We start from the raw sequence: 23,006 nt of genomic DNA on the forward strand, positions 1-23,006 counted from the left end.
CCACAAACTGCTCTCTGCAGGAGAGGTACAACACAAAGGGAGCATGTGAACACAAACTCAGCTCTCAATCAGTCATGCTCCTTTTTCACAGTGACACAATCCTTCCTTTGGAACCAGAAGCAGACAGCACCAGAGCCAACTAAGAGCTGTGATTGTTCCCTTTAGTTCTGCTTCTTCACTCAACCTTTGGTCCAGCTTGCTGCTGCAGCTGATTCAGATCCTTCTAAGATGGCTTATCTGCATTTTCTTTCCTCCTGAAACCTATCATCACCTGCTCATAAAGCAAAGCAGAGCTCCCACGTTGGTTTCTGAACCACTACTATTAGACATTTGAGGCTACAAACAACTCTTCAGTCATTATGAGTAAGGACTGAGAGAGGGAGACAAAAGAGCTCCCTCCTTGTCCACAAAGAAGTGTCTGGCACACTGCTACCATACATTTTTGGGTAAGTCCTTTGATGCTTGCAAAGTGAACACGATGTCTGATGGCAGGTTCAGGAGAGCACTTGGCAGGTGTAGGCCAACATCAGTGAGTTGATTTGTACTCACAGGTGCAGCTTATCCACAATCAAGCTTTAAATCAAGAACTGCTTTGCCTAGCAAAGAATCATAGAATAGAATCATAGAATCAACCAGGCTGGAAGAGACCTCCAAGATCATCCAGTCCAACCTATCACCCAGCCCTATCCAATCAACCAGACCATGGCACTAAGTGCCTCAGCCAGGCTTTTCTTGAAGACCCCCAGGGATGGTGCCTCCACCACTTCCCTGGGCAGCCCATTCCAATGCCAATCACTCTCTCTGTGAAGAACTTCTTCCTAACATCCAGCCTAGACCTACCCTGGCACAACTTGAGACTGTGTCCCCTTGTTCTATTGCTGGTTGCCTGGGAGAAGAGGCCACCCCCCACCTGGCTACAATGCCCCTTCAGGTAGTTGTAGACAGTAATAAGATCACCCCTGAGCCTCCTCTTCTCCAGGCTAAACAGGCCCAGCTACCTCAGCCTCTCCTCATAGGATTTGTGTTCCAGGCCCCTCACCAGCTTTGTTGCCCTTCTCTGGACTTGTTCCAGCACCTCAACATCTCTCTTGAATTGAGGGGCCCAGAACTGGACACAGCACTCAAGGTGTGGCCTGACCAGTGCTGAGTACAGAATAACCTCCCTTGTCCTACTGGCCACACTGTTCCTGATGCAGGCCAGGATGCCATTGGCTCTCTTGGCCACCTGGGCACACTGCTGGCTCATCTTCAGCTTACTGTCTATCAGTACCCCCAGGTCCCTTTCCTCCTGGCTGCTCTCAGCCACTCAGTCCCCAGCCTATAGCACTGCTTGGGGTTGTTGTGGCCAAAGTGCAGAACCCTGCACTTGGCCTTGTTAAATCTCATCCCCTTGGCCTCTGCCCACCCATCCAGCCTGGCCAGGTCCCTCTGCAGGGCTCTCCTACCTTCCAATAGATCAACAGCTGCTCCTAGCTTGGTGTCATCTGCTTTGGTAGCAAGTGTGAAAGGCACCATGAGCAGCAGGAGCCCTCCTGCTCACACAGGGTGGTGTATGCCACCCACAGCCCACATCCGTGAAGGGTGAAGTCAAAGTGGAGCAGGCTGAGAAGTTTCCACAGAGCTTAAGTGCATTCTGCAAAGCAAAGCAGGGTGCTAAGAGCCTGCTGCAGCTCAAGCCTGCAACTCAGCCCAGCAAAGCAAAAGTGCTGCATATTCAAATCTGTTTCAGTACCACAGGAGAAAATGCAGTCAAGAGACTCAAGGAACAGAATCATGGTTTAGGTTGGAAGGGATCAGACAGTCCCAACCACCCTGCTATGGGACAACTTCCACTACACCAGCTCAAAGCCCCATCCAACCTACCTTGAACACTTCCATGGATGAGGCACCCACAGCTTCTCTGGACAACCTTTTACAGTGCTTCAATGCCCTCACAGCAAAAATCTTCTTCCTCTAGCTAGACTACATCTCCCCTCTTTTAGCTCAGAACTGTATTCCCTCCTCCCTTCACTACCCTCCTTGACAAAGAGTCCCTCCCCACCTTTCCTGTAGGCTCTCTTTAAGTACTAAAAGGCCACAAGAAGGTCTCCCTGGAGCCTTCTCCTTCCCAGCCTGAACAGCCCACAGAATTCCCTCCCTCTGCCTGCTACCTGCACTGCTTTAGATGTAGCCCAGGACACAGATAGCTTCTGGTCTGCAAGTGCCCAATGTCAGCTCCTGTCCAGCTTTTTATCCACCAGTTGCCCCTTCCCTGCAGAGCTGCTCTCCATCCTCCAGCCTGTGCTGACACAGGGCACTGCACTGGCCCAGGTGAGGCCCTTGCACTTAGCCTTGATGAGCTTCATGAGCTCCACATGGACCCATGCCTCTCGGGTTGACACCCCCTCCCTCCTCCAGCTGCCCCACTCAGCCTGGTGACTTTGGTGCATTTGCTGAGGGTGTCAGGTCCCTCTTGACCTTCTTTCTAGCCTTGAAACCAGACCTTCTCCAATCTAAGAATGCTATGATTGCTGCACAACCACTCCTTTGAGTCAGTGCACATTTCAGTGGCACCTTGCTTCTTGGTCAGGCATCAGAATAGGTTGCCCAGGGAGGTGGAAACAGAATCAAGCAGGTTGGGAGAGAGCTCCAAGCTCAGCCAGCCCAGCCTAGCACCCAGCCCTGCCCAACCAACCAGACCATGGCACTAAGTGCCCCAGCCAGGCTTGGCTGCAACACCTCCAGCCACAGCCACTCCACCACCTCCCTGGGCAGCCCATTCCAGTGCCAATCACTCTCTCTGCCAGCAACTTCCTAACAACATCCAGCCTAGACCTGCCCTGCCACAGCTTCAGACTCTGTCCCCTTCTTCTCTTGCTGCTTGCCTGGCAGCAGAGCCCAACCCCACCTGGCTACAGCCTCCCTGCAGGCAGCTGCCAACAGCAATGAGCTCTGCCCTGAGCCTCCTCTGCTGCAGGCTGCACACCCCCAGCTCCCTCAGCCTCTCCTCACAGGGTTTGTGTTCCAGGCCCTTCACCAGCCTTGTCACCATCCCTAGAGGTGTTCAAAAATGTGTGGACATGGCACTTTGGGACATGGCTTAATGGCCAGGGTGGTCTTAGGCTGATGGCTGGACTTGATGATCTTAGAGGTCTTTTCCAACCAAAACAATTCCATGATTCTTGGTTTTGTCCCGTGGCACTTAGAATCACAGAATCAGTGAGGGTAGGAAGGGAGCACAAGGAGCAGCCAGTGCCAACCCCCTGCCATGCCCAGGGACACCCTACCCTAGAGCAGGCTGCACACAGCCTCAGCCAGCCTGGCCTCAAACACCTCCAGCCATGGGGCCTCAACCACCTCCCTGGGCAACCCAGTCCAGCCTCTCACCACTCTCATGGGGAAGAACTTCCTCCTCATGTCCAGTCTGAAGCTTCCCACCTCCAGCTTCGACTGCCCAGAGTCAGAGAAAGCTGCTTCCCAGTGACAGCAGCTGGAAGTCAGCTCTGTGCCTCTCCTCACAAGCTCAGCAGAATGTTGTGTTTGGCTCTGAGGTTATCAATTTTCCCAGCGGCTCCCAGAGGTAAAACAGCACCACAACAACGGGGTGTTGCTGCTCTGTGGCACTGTGCATCACAAACAGAAGCAGAGAACTCTGCTGTTTGGAAAGCAGCTGTTGTAAAGGCACCTGAAAACCAGTCAGTTCACCTCAGGGCATGGCTTTTCAGCATTTGCACCTCTTAGGAACATGATCCAAATTCATCTTACATAAGTAACTCATGGACGGTTGCAAGCAGCTGAAGAAGCTGCTCACTCATCTCTTTGGGGATGTTTTTTTCACTCCCATCAGGTGTAACTGAATTTCTTTAATACTAAAACACTATTTCAAAGTGATGATGCCCTTGCAGGTGCAGCAAGCTACCCAAGAGAAAACAGAAAAGGAGCACTAGAGAGTTACTACCTGCTTACTGGGAGGAATATCATTAGCAAATAGGTCACAGAATCACTGAATTGTCAGGTGTGGAAGGAACCTCAAGGATCACCTAGTCCCAAACCCCCTGTCATGGGAAAGGATACCTCATGCCATATCGGGTTGGTCAGAGCCACACCCAGCCTGGCCTTAATAACCTCCAGGGATGAGGCTTCCACCACCTCCCTGGGCAACCTGCTCCTGTGTCTCACTACCTTTATGGTGAAGAACTTCTTCCTAACATCTAATCTAAATCTACCCTCCCCTTGCTTGGATCAATCCCCCCCCCCAGTCCTATCACTACCTGATTGATGAGGGGACAGAGTCTGCAGAGCAAGTTTGCTGACGACACCAAACTGGGAGGCTTGGCTGAGACACCTGAAGGCTGAGCAGCAACCCAGTGAGACTTGCACAGACTGAGAGCTGGGCACAGAGGAACCAGATGAGGTTCAGCAAGGACAAGTGCAGAGTCCTGCACCAGGGGAGGGATAATAAACTGCAGCAGTCCAGGCTGGGAGGTGACTGCTGGAGAGCAGCCCCAAGGAGAGGGAGCTGGCAGTGCTGGGGGAGAACATCCATGGCACAGCAATGTGCCCTGGGGCCAAGAGGCCAATGGGGTCCTGGGCTGTATTAAGCAGAGTGTGTGCAGCAGATCAAGGGAGGTTCTCCTCCCCCTCTACTCTGCCCTGCTGAGACCTCATCTTGAGCACTGCCTTCAGTTTTGGACTCCCCAGTAGAAGAGGGACAGGGATCTGCTGGAGAGGGTCCAGTGGAGGGCTACGAGGAGGATTAGGGGACTGGAGCACTGCCTGGTGAGGAGAGGCTGAAGCTTTTGGGGCTTTTTCAGTCTGGAGAAGACTGAGAGGGGATCTAATAAATGCTTATAAATATCTGAGGGTTGAGTGGCAGCAGAGGGGGGACAGGCTCTGCTCACTGCTCCCTGGCACAGGACAAGCAGCAATGGGTGTAAGCTGCAGCACAGGAGGTTCCAGCTCAACACAAGGGGCAACTTCTTGCCTGTAAGGGTCCCAGAGCCCTGGCACAGGCTGCCCAGAGAGGTTGTGGAGTCTCCTTCTCTGGAGCCTCTCCAGGCCTGTCTGGATGTGTTCCTGTGTGACCTGTGCTAGATTGTGTGGTCCTGCTCTGGCAGGGGAGGTTGAACTCAATGATCTCTTTGGGTCCCTTCCAACCCCTGACATGCTGTGAGTCTATGATCCTCTGATCTGGTTCTTCACATGAATTGAACTTCTGATCCATGGATCTCAAAACACATCACCAAGGGCTGCATCAACATTAGGGTGTTGGGTTTTGTAAGCAAGAAGGGAACAGCCTGCTAAGACTTTCCTCAGGGCAGAACTGGAGTGATAGTGCAATCTGTTCACTAGGACACTTTTACCATTCCAGAATCCTGGCAGACAGACATCTGAACTTCCACAGTCACTTGCTAAGGAGAGCTGTGCTGAAGCTGTGCTTGAGCATGCCAGGGACTGTGCTGAACAAGTTTTTTTATGCTTGGAGGCACTATGATCACTTTTAGTTCCTTATTTAATTAAAATCCAGTTTTATATCTTACTGGAAAGCTACTGATTTGGGGAAAACCAAGTAAACCACAAACCAGAAAAGACAGGCACATGAATTGCTAGAATCAGAGAATGGTTGGGGCTGGAAGAGGCCTTTAAAGTTCACCTTTAAAAATCATCCAGGTCTACTACCCTGCAGTAAACAGGGGCTCAAAGCCCCATCCACCCTGACCCAGAATGATTCCAGGGATGGGTTATCTACCACCTCTCTGAGCAACCTGGGCCAGTCTCTAACCATCTTAATCATGAATAATTTCTCCCTTCCCTGATATATATTTAGATGAACCACAGATTCAGCTCATCTGTGATGGTTCAACATTAACCTGGTGGGAAACATTTGCCAGCATCTTCCAGCATGATAATGCCCAATTTCACCCCTGCAAAACCCATCCAAAGAATCTTGGCACGTTGATACCCTCTGAATGACTCAGCCTCCCATAGGAAAAGAAGGTCGATGAGGGAATTATATGAAGGAAGGCACTGAAACCATACACAGAGCTAAGAACAGTTAACTGCATAACTGCTTTGGGAAGAGCAGGAAAAGCGAGGGCTTGGCAAGGGAAGTAAAGTCTGAATACAGGCAAGCAGGAAAGAAAATACAAAGTGCTGTGCATGGAAGGGAAACTGAAAGAAAAGGACGTGGATGGACTTTGAAATGAAGAGAAAAGAAGATGTGAAGGACCAGAGAAGAGGAAACTATATGGGGAGAGGGAGCAGTGCCTCAAGAAAGCAGAAACTGATGAAACTAATTCTTTCAATATACATTAAAAAAAACAACAGTTGTAAAATGGGTTTTGGCAAACATCTCAGACTTAAACACTCGTTTCCACAAAGGGCTTGTACTTGTACGCAGAGGGAGAGCTGCAGTCTCACCTAGCCGTGGCAAAGCACAACGCGCACCAGGAGCGCACCGACAGCGCTGCGGACGCTTTGGAGCGACGCTGCCCTCTGGCGGTCACAAGCGGGTACAGCAGGAAGGACGCAGCTCGGCGGCGCGGCCGTACAGGTAACTTTGGCTTCTCGGACGCCTTGCTCATGCCACAGGCACCAACGCTGCTAAAAACGAGCGAACAAACGCCAGAGGGAAAATAAAGCCACCGACAAATTCCAAGCCGCTTTGAAATCGTGCTGTAAATGACAGGTAGAATCATAGAATCAAGCAGGCTGGAAGAGAGCTCCAAGCTCATCCAGTCCAACCTAGCACCCAGCCCTAGCCAGTCAACCAGACTATGGCACCAAGTGCCTCATCCAGGCTCTTCTTGAAGACCTAGTTGAGTGGAGAAGATCTAGTTGACTTGAAGATCTAGTTGACTAGCTAGGGCTGGGTGCTAGGTTGGACTGGATGATCTTGGAGGTCTCTTCCAACCCGGTTGATTCTATGACCTCCAGGGACGGAGCCTCCACCACCTCCCTGGGCAGCCCATTCCAATGGGAAATCACTCCCTCTGTGAAGAACTTCCTCCTAACATCCAGCCTATGCTTCCCTTATTGCTCCGAGGTTTTTTAAATGACATTCATGACTGGTCACACAATCACAGAATGGTGGAGGTTGGAGGGAGATCATCTAGTACAACTCCCCTGCTACAGCAGGGTTTGCCAGAGCAGGCTGCACAGAATCAAGCAGGTTGGAAGAGAGCTCCAAGCTCAGCCAGCCCAACCTAGCACCCAGCCCTGCCCAACCAACCAGACCATGGCACTAAGTGCCCCAGCCAGCCTTGGCTGCAACACCTCCAGCCACACAGACTCCACCACCTCCCTGGGCAGCCCATTCCAATGCCAATCACTCTCTCTGCCAACAACTTCCTAAGAACATCCAGCCCAGACCTCCTCCGGCACAACTTGAGGCTGTGTCCCCTTGTTCTGTTGCTGGCTGCCTGGGAGAAGAGGCAGTGTACTCTCCAGTGTACTCTCCCAGTGAGGGCTACCCCTCTCCTCTTACGCCTATTTCTCACAGGCCAGATGATCCCCCTGGAAGCCGAGGTCCCAAATCCTCTTTCACCCCCCAAACTTCTCCAGAGCACGTGTCTCGATGGCCCCACATCTCACGTCACTCCCTCCCAGAGAGGCGATTCCACGCTTTGCTGCTTTGGTCTGCACGCTCGGGTGACCTGATCTAAAGGCAGGGGTTCGCCTCCGCAGCTCGGAGGCGGTATTTGCGCACTCCCTTCCCGGATAAACACCTTGCGGACCCGCATGGGGCCGAAGCCATCCCTGCGAGGTCCGACCCAGCGTCACCTTTGCTGCCACCTTGTGGCGAAAACGCTGCGGTGCGGAAAGCTTCCGCGCTTGGCGCTCCCGGCAGGTGCCTTACGCCGCAGCCCCGCGGGAACCTCTGCCAGCAGCGCTGCGCTTTCACTCGTCACAAACCCAGGACCTTGGCACTTGGGAATAAATGTGCCAGCGGTCACTGACAGGGAGCATGAAAAGCAGGGGAAAGAACTGCGAACGGCATTCAATCCTTCACAGAAACACAGAACGACCCAGGGTGGAACAGACCTCTGAGATCACCAAGCTCAGCCTGCGACCCAACACCACCACATCGACCAGATCATGGCACTAAGTGCCACATCCAATCCTTCCTTAAACACCTCCAGGGACGGCGACTCCACTGCCTCCCTGAGCAGCCCACTCCAATGTCTAATTACCCTTATGATAACCGCGACTGGAAGAGTTGGGGCTGTGCAGGCTGCAGAAGAGGCTCCCAGGGGACCTTCTTGTGGCCTTCCAGCAGCTGAAGGGGGCTCTAAAAAAGCTGGGGAGGGACTTTGGAGGGTGTGAGGGAGTGCCAGGAGTGGGGGGAATGGAGCAAAGGTGGAGGTGGGGAGAGTGAGGCTGGAGGTGAGGAGGAAGTTGTTGAGCAGGAGAGTGGTGAGAGGCTGGAGTGGGTTGCCCAGGGAGGTGGTTGAGGCCCCATGGCTGGAGGTGTTTGAGGCCAGGCTGGCTGAGGCTGTGTGCAGCCTGCTCTAGGGTAGGGTGTCCCTGGGCATGGCAGGGGGGTTGGCACTGGCTGATCCTTGTGGTCCCTTCCAACCCTGACTGATTCTGTGATTCTATGATTTCCACAAGGAAGTGTTCCCTAACATCCAACCTAACCCTCCCCTGGCACAGCTTTGGACCATGGCCTCTCATCTTGTCACAAGTTGCCTGGGAGAAGAGCCTGACCCCAGCCTGAATACAACCTCCCTTCAGGTAGTTGTAGAGTGTGATGAAGTCTCCCTTGAGTCTCCTCTAGGCTAAACACTCCCAACTCCCTCAGCCTCTCCTCATCAGACTTTCCCTCCAGTCCCTTCCCAGTCTTGCTGCTGTCCTCTGAACCCGCTCCAGCACCTCAACACCCTTCCTGCAGTGAGGGGCCCAGAGCTGCACAGAGTACCTGAGGTGGTGAAAACCAAAGCAGCACATCAAAGCACAGGCATTTGTGTGCTCAGATCTCATGCAATTCTTCTTCTTCCTTCCTGCAAAAACACAGCCAGAGGTACAACCTTTTCCAGGCATGCAACTGCAAAACAGAGCTGCAGGAAAACTGAAGGGAAAGTTAGCCCCAGCCTCAGAAGGCAGGGATCACCTACACCCAGTTCTTTCATGCTGGACTCACCCTTCTCAGTTACTGAGCACAAAACATTACCCTAAAGGAGGTCATGCCTACTTTCCAGGTCTCTTCCAAGGCCCTTCAGGGCCGGCTATAAAAGCTAACGTTGCCACCTTCTGCTGGGTGAGGGCAGTGCCTATTTTTAGCACGACTTCCACTGGAAGCCAAGAATCACCACCTGCCTCCTCTTGCTGCTCCCTCCAAAGCCTTCCTCCCGGCGAGCGAGTGGCAGGGAGAGCCTGAACTCACCCCCACGCCTGTGTGCTGCAGAGCGAGGGGCCCTAGGAGGGGAGAAACCACTCTGAACACCTCACAGAGCCAGAAAATGGCTTGGGGCTGGAAGGGACTTAAAAAGGTCACAGTATCACAGTATCACAGTATCACCAAGGTTGGAAGAGACCTCACAGATCATCAAGGTCATCTAGTCCAATCCCCCAGCAGTGAGCAGGAATGGCTCCAGGCACAGGGCATCTGCCATCTCTTGAGGCAACCTGTGCTAGTGCTCCAATGCCTTCAGTGTACTAAATGTCCCCCTTACATAAAGTTTGAGTCTCCCCTCTTTTAGTTTGACACCATCATCCCTTGTGCTGTGGCAAGAGTGTGCTAAAATGACTGTCCCCATCTTACATGCCCTCTTGAAGTACTGAAAGGTCTCCCCAGAGCCTTCTCCAGGCTGAACAGCTCCAGCTCTATGGCTGTCAGAGAATCAAGCAGGTTGTAAGAGAGCTCCAAGATCATCCAGTATAAACCAGCCCTGCCCAACCAACCAGACCATGGCACTAAGTGCCCCAGCCAGGCTTGGCTGCAACACCTCCAGCCACGGCCACTCCACCACCTCCCTGGGCAGCCCATTCCAATGCCAATCACTCTCTCTGCCAGGAACTGCCTCCTAACATCCAGCCTAGACCTGCCCTGACACAGCTTCAGCCTGTGTCCCCTTCTTCTCTTGCTGCTTGCCTGGCAGCAGAGCCCAACCCCACCTGGCTACAGCCTCCCTGCAGGCAGCTGCAGGCAGCAATCAGCTCTGCCCTGAGCCTCCTCTGCTGCAGGCTGCACCCCCCCAGCTCCCTCAGCCTCTCCTCACAGGGCTCTGCTCCAGGCCCCTCCCCAGCCTTGCTGCCCTGCTCCAAACACCTTCCAGTACCTCAACAGCTCTCTGCAATGGAGGAGCCCAGAGCTGGACACAGCACTCAAGGTGTAGCCTGAGCAGCGCCGCGCAAGCCTCTGATCACTGCTGCAGCCTCCGCGGGACCTGCTCCAACAGGTCCACGTCTTCGCAGCGCTGACCGCCGAGCCGCGGGGCCGGGACGAGGCCGGGGGCCGCTGCTCAGCCTCCAGGCTCTAGCTCAGCTCCCCGGGACGGGCAACAACCGCTCGCTCCCCGCCGCGGGGCCGGGACGAGGCCGGGGGCCGCTGCGCAGCCTCCAGGCTCTGCTCAGCTCCCCGGGCGGGCAGCCGCCGCCCGCTCCCCGCCGCCCGCTCCCCGCCGCCCGCTCCCCGCCGCCCGCTCCCCGCCGCCCGCTCCCCGCCGCCCGCTCCCCGCCGCCCGCTCCCCGCCGCCCGCTCCCCGCCGCCCGCTCCCCGCCGCCCGCTCCCCGCCGCCCGCTCCCCGCCGCGGAGCCGCACGCATGCGCGCGCCCGGCGCGCTCCCGCCGCCCTCCCGTGCGCCGCCGGCGGCCGCCGCTGCTCGCCCCGCGCCCTGCTGAGGGGGCGGCGGAGGGGCCGGGGACGCCGCCTCACCCCCCCGCGCTGCGGGACAGGGCTGGTTCTGTTAGCTGCTGCCGCCTGCCTGCGGAGAGCCTGCGCTACCCACCCGACCGGCAGATCGGCCCCGCAGGCGGGAGCGGGGGCTGGCAGCCGGGGCCCTCCTTCCCTCCCCCGCCACTGCGGGAGGGCTGAGGGGAGTTCCGTCCCCCCGGCGGCGGAGGAGCGGAGGGAAAGCAGGCACACACTCCCCTCTTCTTCTCCCGCCGGCTCTCCGCCGCAGCGAGAGAGACCTGCCTCTCCGCAGCGCTTTTGGCGAGGGAGGCGGGCAGGGGCACAGCGCTGCCGGCCCGTGCCGGGCTGCACCCCGCTGCCCTTTGCTCCGCGGCACCGGAGGGTGAGTCAGCCGCCCGGCAGCCTGCGGGCAGGTGGAAGCTGCAGCTGGCTCCTGCCGCGGAGGGAAGGGGGTGGTCGCCTCGCCTCCCTCTCCCGCTTTCTTTCTTCCCCATAGGCGGTGGGGCTGGACCGAGGCGAACTCTTGGGAGCCCTTCGGCCTGTGCAGCAGCCTGGCCATGGCCGTCGGCGGGGTCGGGCGGTCGCTGCTGCTGCTGGCCGGCATCGTGGCGGCGGTGGGACTGTGCCGGAGGCTAACCCGCCGCCGGCTGCGCACCCGCCAGCGCCTTCGCACTTTCCTCTTGGAGATGTTCGGCACCTTCCAGATTTGCGCCTGCACGAACGAGCTCTGCCTGCTCGGCGACGTGGAGCCCACGCCGCACACCGCCCTCACCCTCACCTACGGCTTCACCGTCCTGCACGGCCTGACGCTGCCCGGCAGCACCTGCAACCCCTGCGGCACCCTGCAGCCCATGTGGGCCGGCGGGACGTCGGTCCGGGCGGGCGGACTGAAGATCGCCGCTCAGTTCGCGGCGGCGGCGCTTGCCAGGGCGTTCATGCGCTTCATCTGGAGCTTGGAGATGGCAGAGCCACATTCCGGAGCGCTCTCGCAGGGCTGCAGCAACCCCATCCAGACTACGGAGATGCAGGCGTTCTGCATAGAACTGCTTTTCTCTGTCGTCTTCCAGCTCACCATCCTGCGAGTGGAAAGTATTAATCCCAAATACAAAGTCCATTTGATTGCTCTTCTCATCACCATGCTGGTGTATGCAGGTCAGTTTGTTTCCTCCCTCCACCTCTTCCTCAATCAGTGTGTAACAGAAGGGGCTTTTATTGGCTTTAAAGTGTTAAGATGTAAAATTATTTTCCTTAGATTACAAAAAAAAATCGCATCTAGAGAAGTTTTTGCTCCCACATGTGCAGAGTTCAGATGGAGTTAATGCAAAGTTTGCCTGGTTAGACTGCAGGTAGGTGTGGGGTTAAACATTAAGTGAGTTGTGGGGGTTTGTCCAGTTCTGGGCTCCCCAATTCGAGAAGGACAGGGATATAATGGAGAGTATCCAACAGGGAGCTGCAAGGATGATTCTACTGTGTTCTGCTGAGACCCCACCTGGAGTGCTGAGCTCTGGAGCCCCTGGGACAAGAGGGCTGTGGAGATGCTGGAGAGTGTCCAGAGCAGGGCCAGGAGGATGCTGAGAGGCTGCAGCAGCTCTGCTGTGAGCACAGACTGAAAGAGTTGGGGCTGTGCAGGCTGGAGCAGAGGAGGCTCCCAGGGGACCTTCTTGTGGCCTTGCAGCAGCTGAAGGGGGCTCCAAAAAAGCTGGGGAGGGACTTTGGAGGGTGTGAGGGAGTGGCAGGAGTGGAGGGAATGGAGCAAAGGTGGAGGTGTGGAGAGTGAGGCTGGAGGTGAGGAGGAAGTTGTTGATCAGGAGAGTGGTGAGAGGCTGGACTGGGTTGCCCAGGGAGGTGGTTGAGGCCCCATGGCTGGAGGTGTTTGAGGCCAGGCTGGCTGAGGCTGTGTGCAGCCTGCTCTAGGGTAGGGTGTCCCTGGGCATGGCAGGGGGGCTGGAACTGGCTGATGCTTGTGGTCCCTTCCAGCCCTGACTGATTCTAAGATGAAGGGACTGGAACATCTGTCTGACGAGAGAGGGCTGACAGACCTGGGGCTGTTTACTCTGGAAAAAAGAAGACTGAGAGAAGATTTTCTCAATGTCTACAAAGATCTGAAGGCTGGGGGTCAAGAAGAAGGGGGGCAGTCTCTTATCAATAGTTTCCTGTGAAAGAACAAGGGACAATGGGCAGAAACTGGAACATAGGAAGTTCCACCTCAACATGAGGAAGCTTTATTGTTAGGGTGCTGGAGCAGCCTGCCCAGAGAGATTGTGGGGTCTCATTCTCTAGAGGCTTCCAAGACCTGTCTGGATGTGCTCCTGTGTCACCTTCCCTAGGTAGTCCTGCTTTGGCAGGAGAGGTTTGACTTCACCTTCAGGGGTACCTTCCAATCCCTGTGCTTCTGTGCTTTGGAATGATGCCAAACTTACAAGTGAAGGGCATTAAGAGCTTCACAGAAGCCTGTTCAAACATCTCAGTGCAGGCTCATTGCATAATCTGACTTTCTATAGCACCAGAGCTTTCATCCAATGTGCTGTGATTCCTAAGTGGCCTTGCAAGAGCAGCAGGGGCAGAAAAGTGCTGATTGTGCAACGGCAGGGTACAGGAGTGCAACGTGGAAGTTCTGCCTTTGCCTCATGCATCATTCATGGCAGTGCAGCTTATTTAACCACCTCCAATCCTCAAACCAGAAGCAGGAAGGGTTATTTGTGGGCTGCCTGCAGTAGAAGTAACACCTCACAAATACAAATGTGAAAACAGAAGAAACCTCAGGTTGTATCACAGCATTTACAAGAGTCTCCTCTCTCTCTAATGCCCTCTGTGCCCCTGTCCTTGCCTCTGCTTCTCACCTCATGCTTCCCAGAGCTGGGGCACTCTCACCTGTGCAGACTCTGGAGCAGTGGGGAGCAGGAGGTGAGGGGAGCCAGTCTGAACTTCTTCCTGCAGACTGTGGATGCTCCCTCTTGTCCCCAGTGAAGTGCCAGAGTTAGGTCACTTGTCATCACTTGAAGACTGCCCTGCAAGGAGCAGGTTGCACTATGAAGGAGGTTCTGTAAATAGGAGTACAGGGGGGTGGAATAGTGATGAGTATGGATTTCCTTGGGACCTGGCCAGGCTGGATGGGTGGGCAGAGGCCAGTGGGATGAAACTGAACAAGGTCAAGGGCAGGGTTCTACACTTTGGCCACAACAACCCCAAGCAGCACTACAGGCTGGGGCCAGAGTGGCTGAGAGCAGCCAGGCAGAGAGGGAGCTGGGGGTGCTGGCAGAGAGGAGCTGCAGAGGAGGCAGCAGTGCCCAGGTGGGCAGCAGAGCCAATGGCATCCTGGGCTGGCTCAGGAGCAGTGTGGGCAGCAGGACAAGGGAGGTTCTGCTGCCCCTGTGCTCAGCACTGCTGAGGCCACCCCTGGAGTGCTGTGTCCAGTTGTGGGCTCCTCAAGTCAAGAGAGATGTTGAGATACTGGAAGGTGCCCAGAGAAGGGCAGCAAGGCTGGGGAGGGGCCTGGAGCACAGCCCTGTGAGGAGAGGCTGAGGGAGCTGGGGGGGTGCAGCCTGCAGCAGAGGAGGCTCAGGGCAGAGCTCATTGCTGCCTGCAGCTGCCTGCAGGGAGGCTGTAGCCAGGTGGGGTTGGGCTCTGCTGCCAGGCAAGCAGCAAGAGAAGAAGGGGACAGAGTCTGAAGCTGTGGCAGGGCAGGTCTAGGCTGGATGTTGTTAGGAAGTTGCTGGCAGAGAGAGTGATTGGCATTGGAATGGGCTGCCCAGGGAGGTGGTGGAGTGGCCGTGGCTGGAGGTGTTGCAGCCAAGCCTGGCTGGGGCACTTAGTGCCATGGTCTGGTTGACTGGCCAGGGCTGGATGCTAGGCTGGACTGGATGATCTTGGAGGCCTCTTCCAGGCTGGCTGATTCTATGATTCCATGTTAATGAGCACTGCAGAAAGAGAACAGTTAAAACTCTAGTGCTCAGAAACTTCAGCTGCACCCCGAGAGTGAAAGTCTACTCCTAAATATCTGTTTGCACACGAAAGCAGAAGCAGTGAACTGACAAATACATCACAGCTGTAGATAGTCTTCCTAGCAACCATGGGGCTCATCATTGTCAGTGTGCAGAGCAACAGACTGCACAGCAAATCTGAGTTGCTCCTGCAAGCAAGTGAGAAACCAGAGCAAACTGAGTGGGTCAGCAGAGACAGAAAGCTTCCCCAGCTGTAAAAATGGCAAAAGGAATAATGGGGAGACTATGGAAAAAGAAATGAAGAAGCAGAGAGTGACAAAGACCTTCCTAAAACTTGAGCTCAGTGATTGCAAGCTCCTAACAAATGAGCATTGCAGCAGCACAGTGTTTGTACCAAGGGCAGGGTCTAAGCTCCTGCTGGCTTATTAGAGCAAATCAAGCTTTAAGAAACTAAACAGACACAATTAATTATCTGGTATTCCATGGCAGTGGATTACTTCACAGCCCCATATCTGTTCTATCTATTAATAACACTACAGAAATATAACTAATTAATCTGTTGGAGCAGGTCCAGAGGTGGCCACAAACACGATCAGAGGACTGAAAACCCTCTGCTGTGAGGACAGGCTGAGAGAATTGAGCTTGCTCAACGTGGAGAAGTGAAAGCTCCAGGAAGAACTTCTTGTGGCCTCCCAGTACTTAAAAGGAGCTGTAAGAAAGCTGGGGACAGTCTTTTCAGGACAGGACAGGGGTGATGGCTTTGAAGTACAAGAGGCAAGAGTTTCAGATAAATGAAGGCATTTTGCCCAGTGAGGGTGGTGAAACACTGGCCCAGGTTGCCCTGTGGTGGTAGTTGCCCCATCCCTGGAATTATTCCAGGTCAGGCTGGATAGGGCTCTAGGCAACCTGCCTGAGTTGCTAATGTCCCTGCTCATTGCAGGGGGGCTTGGACTAAATGACCTTTAAAGATCCCTTCTGACTCAAAACCATTTTATCACTCTATGATTTTTACTGAGTGCTGCTTTTGCTGCAGGATTGCAGTGAGAGGACCAACATAAGTCAGAATCAAACCCACTCACTTCCAGGTTCAGCTGCAGTGCCCTTAGTTTAGTCCTCCCCAGGTAACCTGTTTGGAGCAAGTGATTTTATAGAACCTTTGGGCAACTTCACTTCCATCTGAAGTCAGAGGCAAGGAAAGTTCCTTTTGCAGGAGAGTAGAGTGGGGATTCCTTTTATCTTCTTCAAGCACCATAAAGAATGACTGTGAAGGCTTTTCCCACATGACAATCTTGCTGTTCCCTGAACTGATATAATGACCTGAGTGTTCTGGTAAGAAATGATGGAGGCCACCTCAGCAAGAACAACATTTGGCAGGTTTTGTTCCATTATCTTCCATGCAACAAGGGGATGTGATGAAAAGCTCAGGATTTGGTTACCAGTATTGGTGTCATAGAAAGGAATCACAGAATCAAGCAGGTTGGAAGAGAGCTCCAAGCTCACCCAGCCCAGCCTAGCACCCAGCCCTGCCCAACCAACCAGACCATGGCACCAAGTGCCTCATCCAGGCTTTGCTTGAACACCCCCAGGGATGGTGACTCCACCACCTCCCTGGGCAGCCCATTCCAATGCCAATCACTCTCTCTGCCAGCAACTTCCTAACAACATCCAGCCCAGACCTGCCTATGTCCCCTTCTTCTCTTGCTGCTTGCCTGGCAGCAGAGCCCAACCCCACCTGGCTACAGCCTCCCTGCAGGCAGCTGCAGGCAGCAATGAGCTCTGCCCTGAGCCTCCTCTGCTGCAGGCTGCACACCCCCAGCTCCCTCAGCCTCTCCTCACAGGGCTGTGCTCCAGGCCCCTCCCCAGCCTTGCTGCCCTGCTCCAAACACCTTCCAGCACCTCAACAGCTCTCTGCAATTCAGGAGCCCACAACTGGACACAGCACTGCAGGGGTGGCCTGAGCAGTACTGAGCACAGGGGCACAAGAACCTCCCTTGTCCTGCTGCCCACACTGCTCCTGAGCCAGCCCAGGATGCCATTGGCTCTGCTGCCCACCTGGGCACACTGCTGCCTCAGCTTCAGCTCCTCTCTCCCAGCACCCCCAGGGCCCTCTCTGCCTGGCTGCTCTCAGCCACTCTGGCCCCAGCCTGTAGTGCTGCTTGGGGTTGCTGTGGCCAAAGTGCAGAAGTCTGATACAGACTGTTTAGCAAAGCAGCTTACAGTTTATAAGCAGACACATTCCACATTAGCCAAACCCACCTCTTCAAAGGGCATTTGCTAGGCAGAGATAAAGGAAGTTAGAGCCTACCCCTATTTGAAAGTCTTTTCAGTATCTGAAGGGAGTCTACAGGAGGGCTGGGGAGGGACAATTGACAAAGTCTTGTAATGACAGGATGAGGAGGAATGGGTTTAAACTGGCAGAGGGGAGATTGAAACTGGATGTTAGGAAGGAGCTTCTTCCAGTGAGGGTGGTGAGACACTGGCACAGGTTTCCCAGGCAGGCTGTGGATGACAGAAGCACAGAATGTGATCAAGGATCACCAGTGGGAAGGAGTCTGGCCCCATCCTCCTGCTACAAGAACTTTAGATGCCCTCTCAGGCTGCTCTTCTCCAGGATAAACAGCCCCATCTCTCCAAGCCTTTCCTCCTCACAGAGATGCTCCAGTCCCTTCAGCATCTTTGTGCCATCCACTGGATTTTCTGCAGTAGTTTCCTGTCTCTCTTGAACTAGGGAGCCCAGAACTCTTCCAACCTGGTTGATTTGCTTATGGAGCAAAGCTGGAGGTGGGGAGAGTGAAGCTGGAGGTGAGGAGGAAGTTGTTGAGCAGGAGAGTGGTGAGAGGCTGGACTGGGTTGCCCAGGGAGGTGGTTGAGGCCAGGCTGGCTGAGGCTGTGTGCAGCCTGCTCTAGGGTAGGGTATCCCTGGGCATGGCAGGGGGTTTAGAACTGGCTGATCCTTGTGGTCCCTTCCAACCCTGACTGATTCTATGATTTCAACCTGGTTGGTTGATTGATTCTATGACCTCTTCTAGTGGGAGGTGTCCCTGCCTATAGTAGGGGGTTGGAACTAGATGATCTTTGAGGCCCCTTCCGACCTAAACCATTCTATGATTCTATGAACTGGACACAGTAGTCCAGAAGTGGCCTCGCTAGGGCAGAGCAGAGAAAGGAGAACCTTCTTTGCCATCCATGTTATGTGTACCACCTATGGCATTTCATGAGCAGAAATACACTGACTGAACAGAAATGCCAAGCAGGGTGGTTTGATTTCCTACTGTTTACATTTGATTTCAGGTGGAAATCTGACAGGAGCAATATTTAACCCAGCCCTGGCTTTTTCACTACATGCCAATTGCTTCTACGAGAGGTTCCTGAGTTACTCACTTGTGTACTGGATAGCACCATCCTTAGGTAAGTCATTCATGCTTCATCTAAAGTGTCATTTGGTACAGGATTAAAACAAGATGTTCTCTATTTGATAGCCTTTTGCTTTCTGGAGCCTCTCTGCTTTCTGGATCATAAGAAAATAGATGAGTTTTAACTTCTAGTTGTGTGCAGATGGAAATACCCTGTGCAGTACCCTGTGCTGTTGATTGTTTACAGTTAGTCCTTACAAACCTTGAGCTTTCTGCTTAGAGGGTATATAAAGAAGCAGTCAGCTAATCCTGAGTGCTTTCATGGCACTTAATCCTATTAGAAGGTACAACAGCACTGAGGAAGGTACAGCAGCGCTGACGAAGGTACCACAGCACTGACAGAGGTACCACAGCACTGACAGAGGTACCACAGCACTGACAGAGGTACCACAGCACTGACAGAGGTACCACAGCACTGACAGAGGTACAACACCATGGGAAACATGCCCAGGAAACACCTCAAAGGGCTCCAGTTATAACAAATTTTTCCTGCCTCAATTCACATCCTCACTGCCAATAGATGCTAAAAGGTGAGGTGACAGAAAGCAGCCCTGTGGAAAAGGACTTGGGGGTGCTGAGGGATGAGAAGCTGGACATGAGTGGACAGTGTGAGCTTGCAGCACAGAAGGCAGATCCCATCCTGGGCTGCATCACAAGCAGCATGGCCAGCAGACCCAGACAGGTGATTCTGCCACTTTGCTCTGCTCTGGGGAGATCTCCCCTGGAGTGCTGTGTCCAGGACTGGAGCCCCCAACACAGGAAGGACATGGATCTGGTGGAGCAGGTCCAGAGAAGGGCCATGAAAACGATCAGAGGGTTGCAGCAGCTCTGCTATGAAGACAGACTGAGGGAGCTGGGGAGGTTCAGCCTGGAGAAGACTCCAGGGAGACCTAACAGCAACCTTCCAGTACCTGAAGGGGGGCTACAAGAAGGCTGCAGAGACTGTTTGCAAAGGCCTGCAGGGACAGGATGAGGACAGGACAGGACGAGGACAGGACAGGATGAGAGCCAAAGGCTTAAAGCCGGAGAAGAGCAGATTTAGATTGGATGTTAGGAGCAAGTTCTTTACCATGAGGGTGGTGGAATACTGGAGCAGGTTGCCCAGGGAGGTGACTGGGGCCCCATCCCTGGAGATATCCAAGGTGAGGCTCGAGAGGGCTGTGGGCAGGCTGATCTAGCTGAGGATGTCCCTGCTGACTGCAGGGGGGGGTTGCACTGGATGACTTTCGGAGGTCCCTTCCAACCCAGCCCACTCTATGATTCTGTGGTGTTCTTGCACTGACTTTCAGTCAGAAATGCAGAGCACAATTTTTAGCCTGACTAAAATTCCCTTTAATAGAATTTTGTTAAATTAGATATCCAGACAGGATGACTGAACAAAAGAGTAACTGTTCCAGGCAGCAGCTAATGAAATGGCTTAGGCAAAGCTGAACAGCATCACAGCTGTTTCCCAGAATTCCAGGGTAGCTTTCTGGTACATAAACTGACTGCAACCTAATCACCATGTTGAGATTTCCCAGGTTGGAACTACTTGAGAATCACAGAATCAGTCAGGGTTGGAAGGGAGCACAAGCATCAGAGCAGGCTGCCCACAGCCTCAGCCAGCCTGGCCTCAAACACCTCCAGCCATGGGGCCTCAACCCCCTCCCTGGGCAACCCAGTCCAGCCTCTCACCACTCTCCTGCTCAACAACTTCCTCCTCACCTCCAGCCTCACTCTCCCCACCTCCACCTTTGCTCCATTCCCCCCACTCCTGACACTCCCTCACACCCTCCAAAGTCCCTCCCCAGCTTCATGAGAAGGAGCCTCATGAGAGCAGAGTGGGAGAATCCTCTCCCTCAGCATGCTGGCCACACCACAGCCCAGGCTCTGGTTGGCCTTCTGAGCTGTGAGTGCACATTCTTGGCTCACATTGAGCTTCTCACCAACCAGCAGCCCCAAGTCCTCCTCAGGACTGCTCTCTGTCCATTCTCCACCCAGCCTGTATTTGTGTTTGGGAGTGCCCTGACCCAGGTGCCCTTGCACTGGGCTTTGCTGAACTGCATTTAAATCCTAGGATCATAAAATGCTCTGGGTTGGGAGGGGACCTGCAAAGGTCATCTAGTCCAAGCCTCTCTGCAGTAAGCACTAGACCAGGTTGCCCAGAGCCCTGTCCAGCCTCATCTTGAATATCTTTAGGGATGGGAGCCTTAACTTTGCCTCCCTGGACAACCTGTCTGCAATTTCTCTTCTCAGGTACAATGCTTGTGGCTGTCATCTGGGATGAGCTCCTCCCTCGGATATCCTGAGAGCAGCTTCTGGAATCTAGCAGCACCATGTTAAAATGTCTCCCAGCACCTGCAGCAAAGGAGCTGCCAGGAAACCACTGCCACTGACTTCCAAGGCACCTTCCAGCTGTACTTTCAGATTGCACATCTGAACTGTTTGACTGCAGCTTTGTACTCAGACACCTCTTTTGTAACAGCACTTTGGGATGCTGAGGCCACCTGCCAGCAGGTTCAGTTAAGCCATGTGAATGTGATGGACTGGTAAAACACTGACACTTGTCACTTTAGCCATAAGTGCCATTTGCTGGCCTTTAGTCCAGCAGGGAACACCCTGTCCCTTCAAGGTTTGATTTTACTCGATTACTTCCCCCTAGAAGGCACCTGGCAAAGAAAGAGCTTAAGCTTTCATTCCTCATCTTAGTCCTACTTGCCACATCCATACCTCTGAGAGGAAGAGCACAGCTCCCTAGAAGAGGCTCCACAGTTCTGTTCTAGAGGTGTCCTACACCATAACTAAAAGGCTGTAGGAACAGCACTGTTTTGCTAATAGCCAAGTGCAGGGAAGTAAGTAACCCTTTGCTTCCTTTTGGGAAGGCTCTGCCTAATCCTGTCCCACTAGGGTCTGTTGAATGTTTATCTTGATTGGAAAGAGCAGTAATAAAGTAGCAGAACTGTAAATGCACATCTAAAAGGATGATTTAGGCAACAACAACAAAAAACCAACCCTCAATTTCTGTGAGCTTAGTGCTGCCTTTAAAATGGACTCTGTATACAGAGATGAATCATGTGGAACTTGATTTGTCCTTGCTTTTATCTAACTGTTATCAGATACTTCTCTTGCAATAAAGGAGTCTGCAACACAGGGGAAGAAATAAAAGAGCCAATGGCACAAACACCCCCCTTACAGCCTCAGCCATGAAGGGTACAGGACCACTGATAGGCTCCAGCCTCTGAAGTTCTCTTTCTGGCATGAGGTTTCTTCTGGCTGCATCTTCTGTTTTATATATGCTCAAATAGTTTTCATACTTAAGACTAAATTCAGTGTTTCCTACTGTAGTTACTGGGTTAGAGAGATGGTTAACAAGGCCTGCAGGTCTCTTCCCCCTCTACTGCACTCTGCTGAGACCCCACCTGGAGTCCTGCATCCAGCTCTGGAGCCCCTGGGACAAGAGGGCTGTGGAGATGCTGGAGAGTGTCCAGAGCAGGGCCAGGAGGATGCTGAGAGGCTGCAGCAGCTCTGCTGTGAGCACAGCCTGAAAGAGTTGGGGCTGTGCAGGCTGGAGCAGAGGAGGCTCCCAGGGGATCTTCTTGTGGCCTTCCAGCATCTGAAGGGGGCTCCAGAAAAGCTGGGGAGGGACTTTTTAGGCTGTCAGGGAGGGAATGGAGCAAAGGTGGAGGTGGGGAGAGTGAGGCTGGAGGTGAGGAGGAAGTTGTTGAGCAGGAGAGTGGTGAGAGGCTGGAGTGGGTTGCCCAGGGAGGTGGTTGAGGCCCCATGGCTGGAGGTGTTTGAGGCCAGGCTGGCTGAGGCTGTGTGCAGCCTGCTCTAGGGTAGGGTGTCCCTGGGCATGGCAGGGGGTTGGCACTGGCTGCTCCTTGTGCTCCCTTCCATCTCTGACTGATTCCAGGATCCCAGTAGCAGGCCTCTCAACCTATTGCCCAGGTCACCTTGCAGACCAGATTGTAAGAGGAAGGGGGGGAGGGGACCCACACAATCAATTGTTCCACCATAAAATTATGAGCCCAGCTGTAAAGAGCTGCAGCTCTCAGCCTGTTTGCTTTGCAAGAGCTCAGGAATCAAACACTTTGATGTAATTTCTTACTTGCTGCAATAAAACCTTTCCCTGCTTCACTTTCTTTCGCCAAGGTACTTTCTCCAAGGTATGTTTAAGATGATACTGCAAACCAAAAGCAACTGCTTGAAGTGGCTTCTCACAGAAAAGAGCCTTATCCATGCCCCTGCACTCAGCCAGCTGCAGAAAAGTAGCTCTGGAGAGAAGCAGAGCTGCTGGGTTATTGTTTAGCAGCACCTTGGTAGTGGTGTGAGCAGGGCCAAGAAAAGAAACTGAGCTTTGGTAGATTTCATCATGGCAAGGACTGCACCCCAGCAAGCTCTGAGCTTGTTAAGATGCCATTGTAGAATGGCCTGGGTTGGAAGGGACCTCCAAGCTCATCCAGTCCAACCTAGCACCCAGCCCTGGCCAAGCAACCAGACCATGGCACTAAGTGCCTCATGCAGGCTTTGCTTGAACATCACAGGATACCATTGGCTCTGCTGCCCACCTGGGCACTGCTGCCTCAGCTTCAGCTCCTCTCTGCCAGCACCCCCAGCTCCTTCTCTGCCTGGCTGCTCTCAGCCACTCTGGCCCCAGCCTCTAGTGCTGCTTGGGGTTGTTGTGGCCAAAGTGCAGAACCCTGCCCTTGGCCTTGTTCAGTCTCATGAGGACAACAACTTAACTACAGTGCTGGCAGAGTTTCAGGTTTCCCTTAATCTCCAAATGCCAGTGCAGCAGTGAAAAAGCCTCCCCCTGTCCCCCCCTTTGTCACTCTGTAT

At 53.9% G+C, this 23,006-nt stretch overlaps 2 protein-coding genes across 2 annotated transcripts in view; one reads left to right on the forward strand and one right to left on the reverse strand.

Annotated features, from left to right (window-relative positions):
- The window catches only part of PAK1 (p21 (RAC1) activated kinase 1), a 114,492-nt gene extending 103,549 nt beyond the window's left edge, over positions 1–10,943 (reverse strand). Inside the window, exon 1 of the mRNA XM_064168701.1 lies at positions 10,856–10,943. The gene's annotated coding sequence lies outside the window, so the exon portion shown is untranslated. The remainder of the gene's footprint in view (positions 1–10,855) is intronic.
- A 164-nt stretch (positions 10,944–11,107) lies between these two features.
- On the forward strand, positions 11,108–22,304 carry AQP11 (aquaporin 11). Its single transcript, XM_064168726.1, has 4 exons — positions 11,108–11,216; positions 11,331–11,986; positions 18,067–18,183; positions 20,424–22,304. Exons 2-4 carry the CDS (start codon positions 11,392–11,394, stop codon positions 20,474–20,476), a joined length of 765 nt encoding a protein of 254 aa, XP_064024796.1. The 5' UTR covers positions 11,108–11,216; positions 11,331–11,391; the 3' UTR covers positions 20,477–22,304.
- Positions 22,305–23,006: the final 702 nt, after the last annotated feature.

Source organism: Pogoniulus pusillus, chromosome 3, assembly GCF_015220805.1.
Source record: "Pogoniulus pusillus isolate bPogPus1 chromosome 3, bPogPus1.pri, whole genome shotgun sequence".
Taxonomy (NCBI): Eukaryota; Metazoa; Chordata; class Aves; order Piciformes; family Lybiidae; genus Pogoniulus; species Pogoniulus pusillus.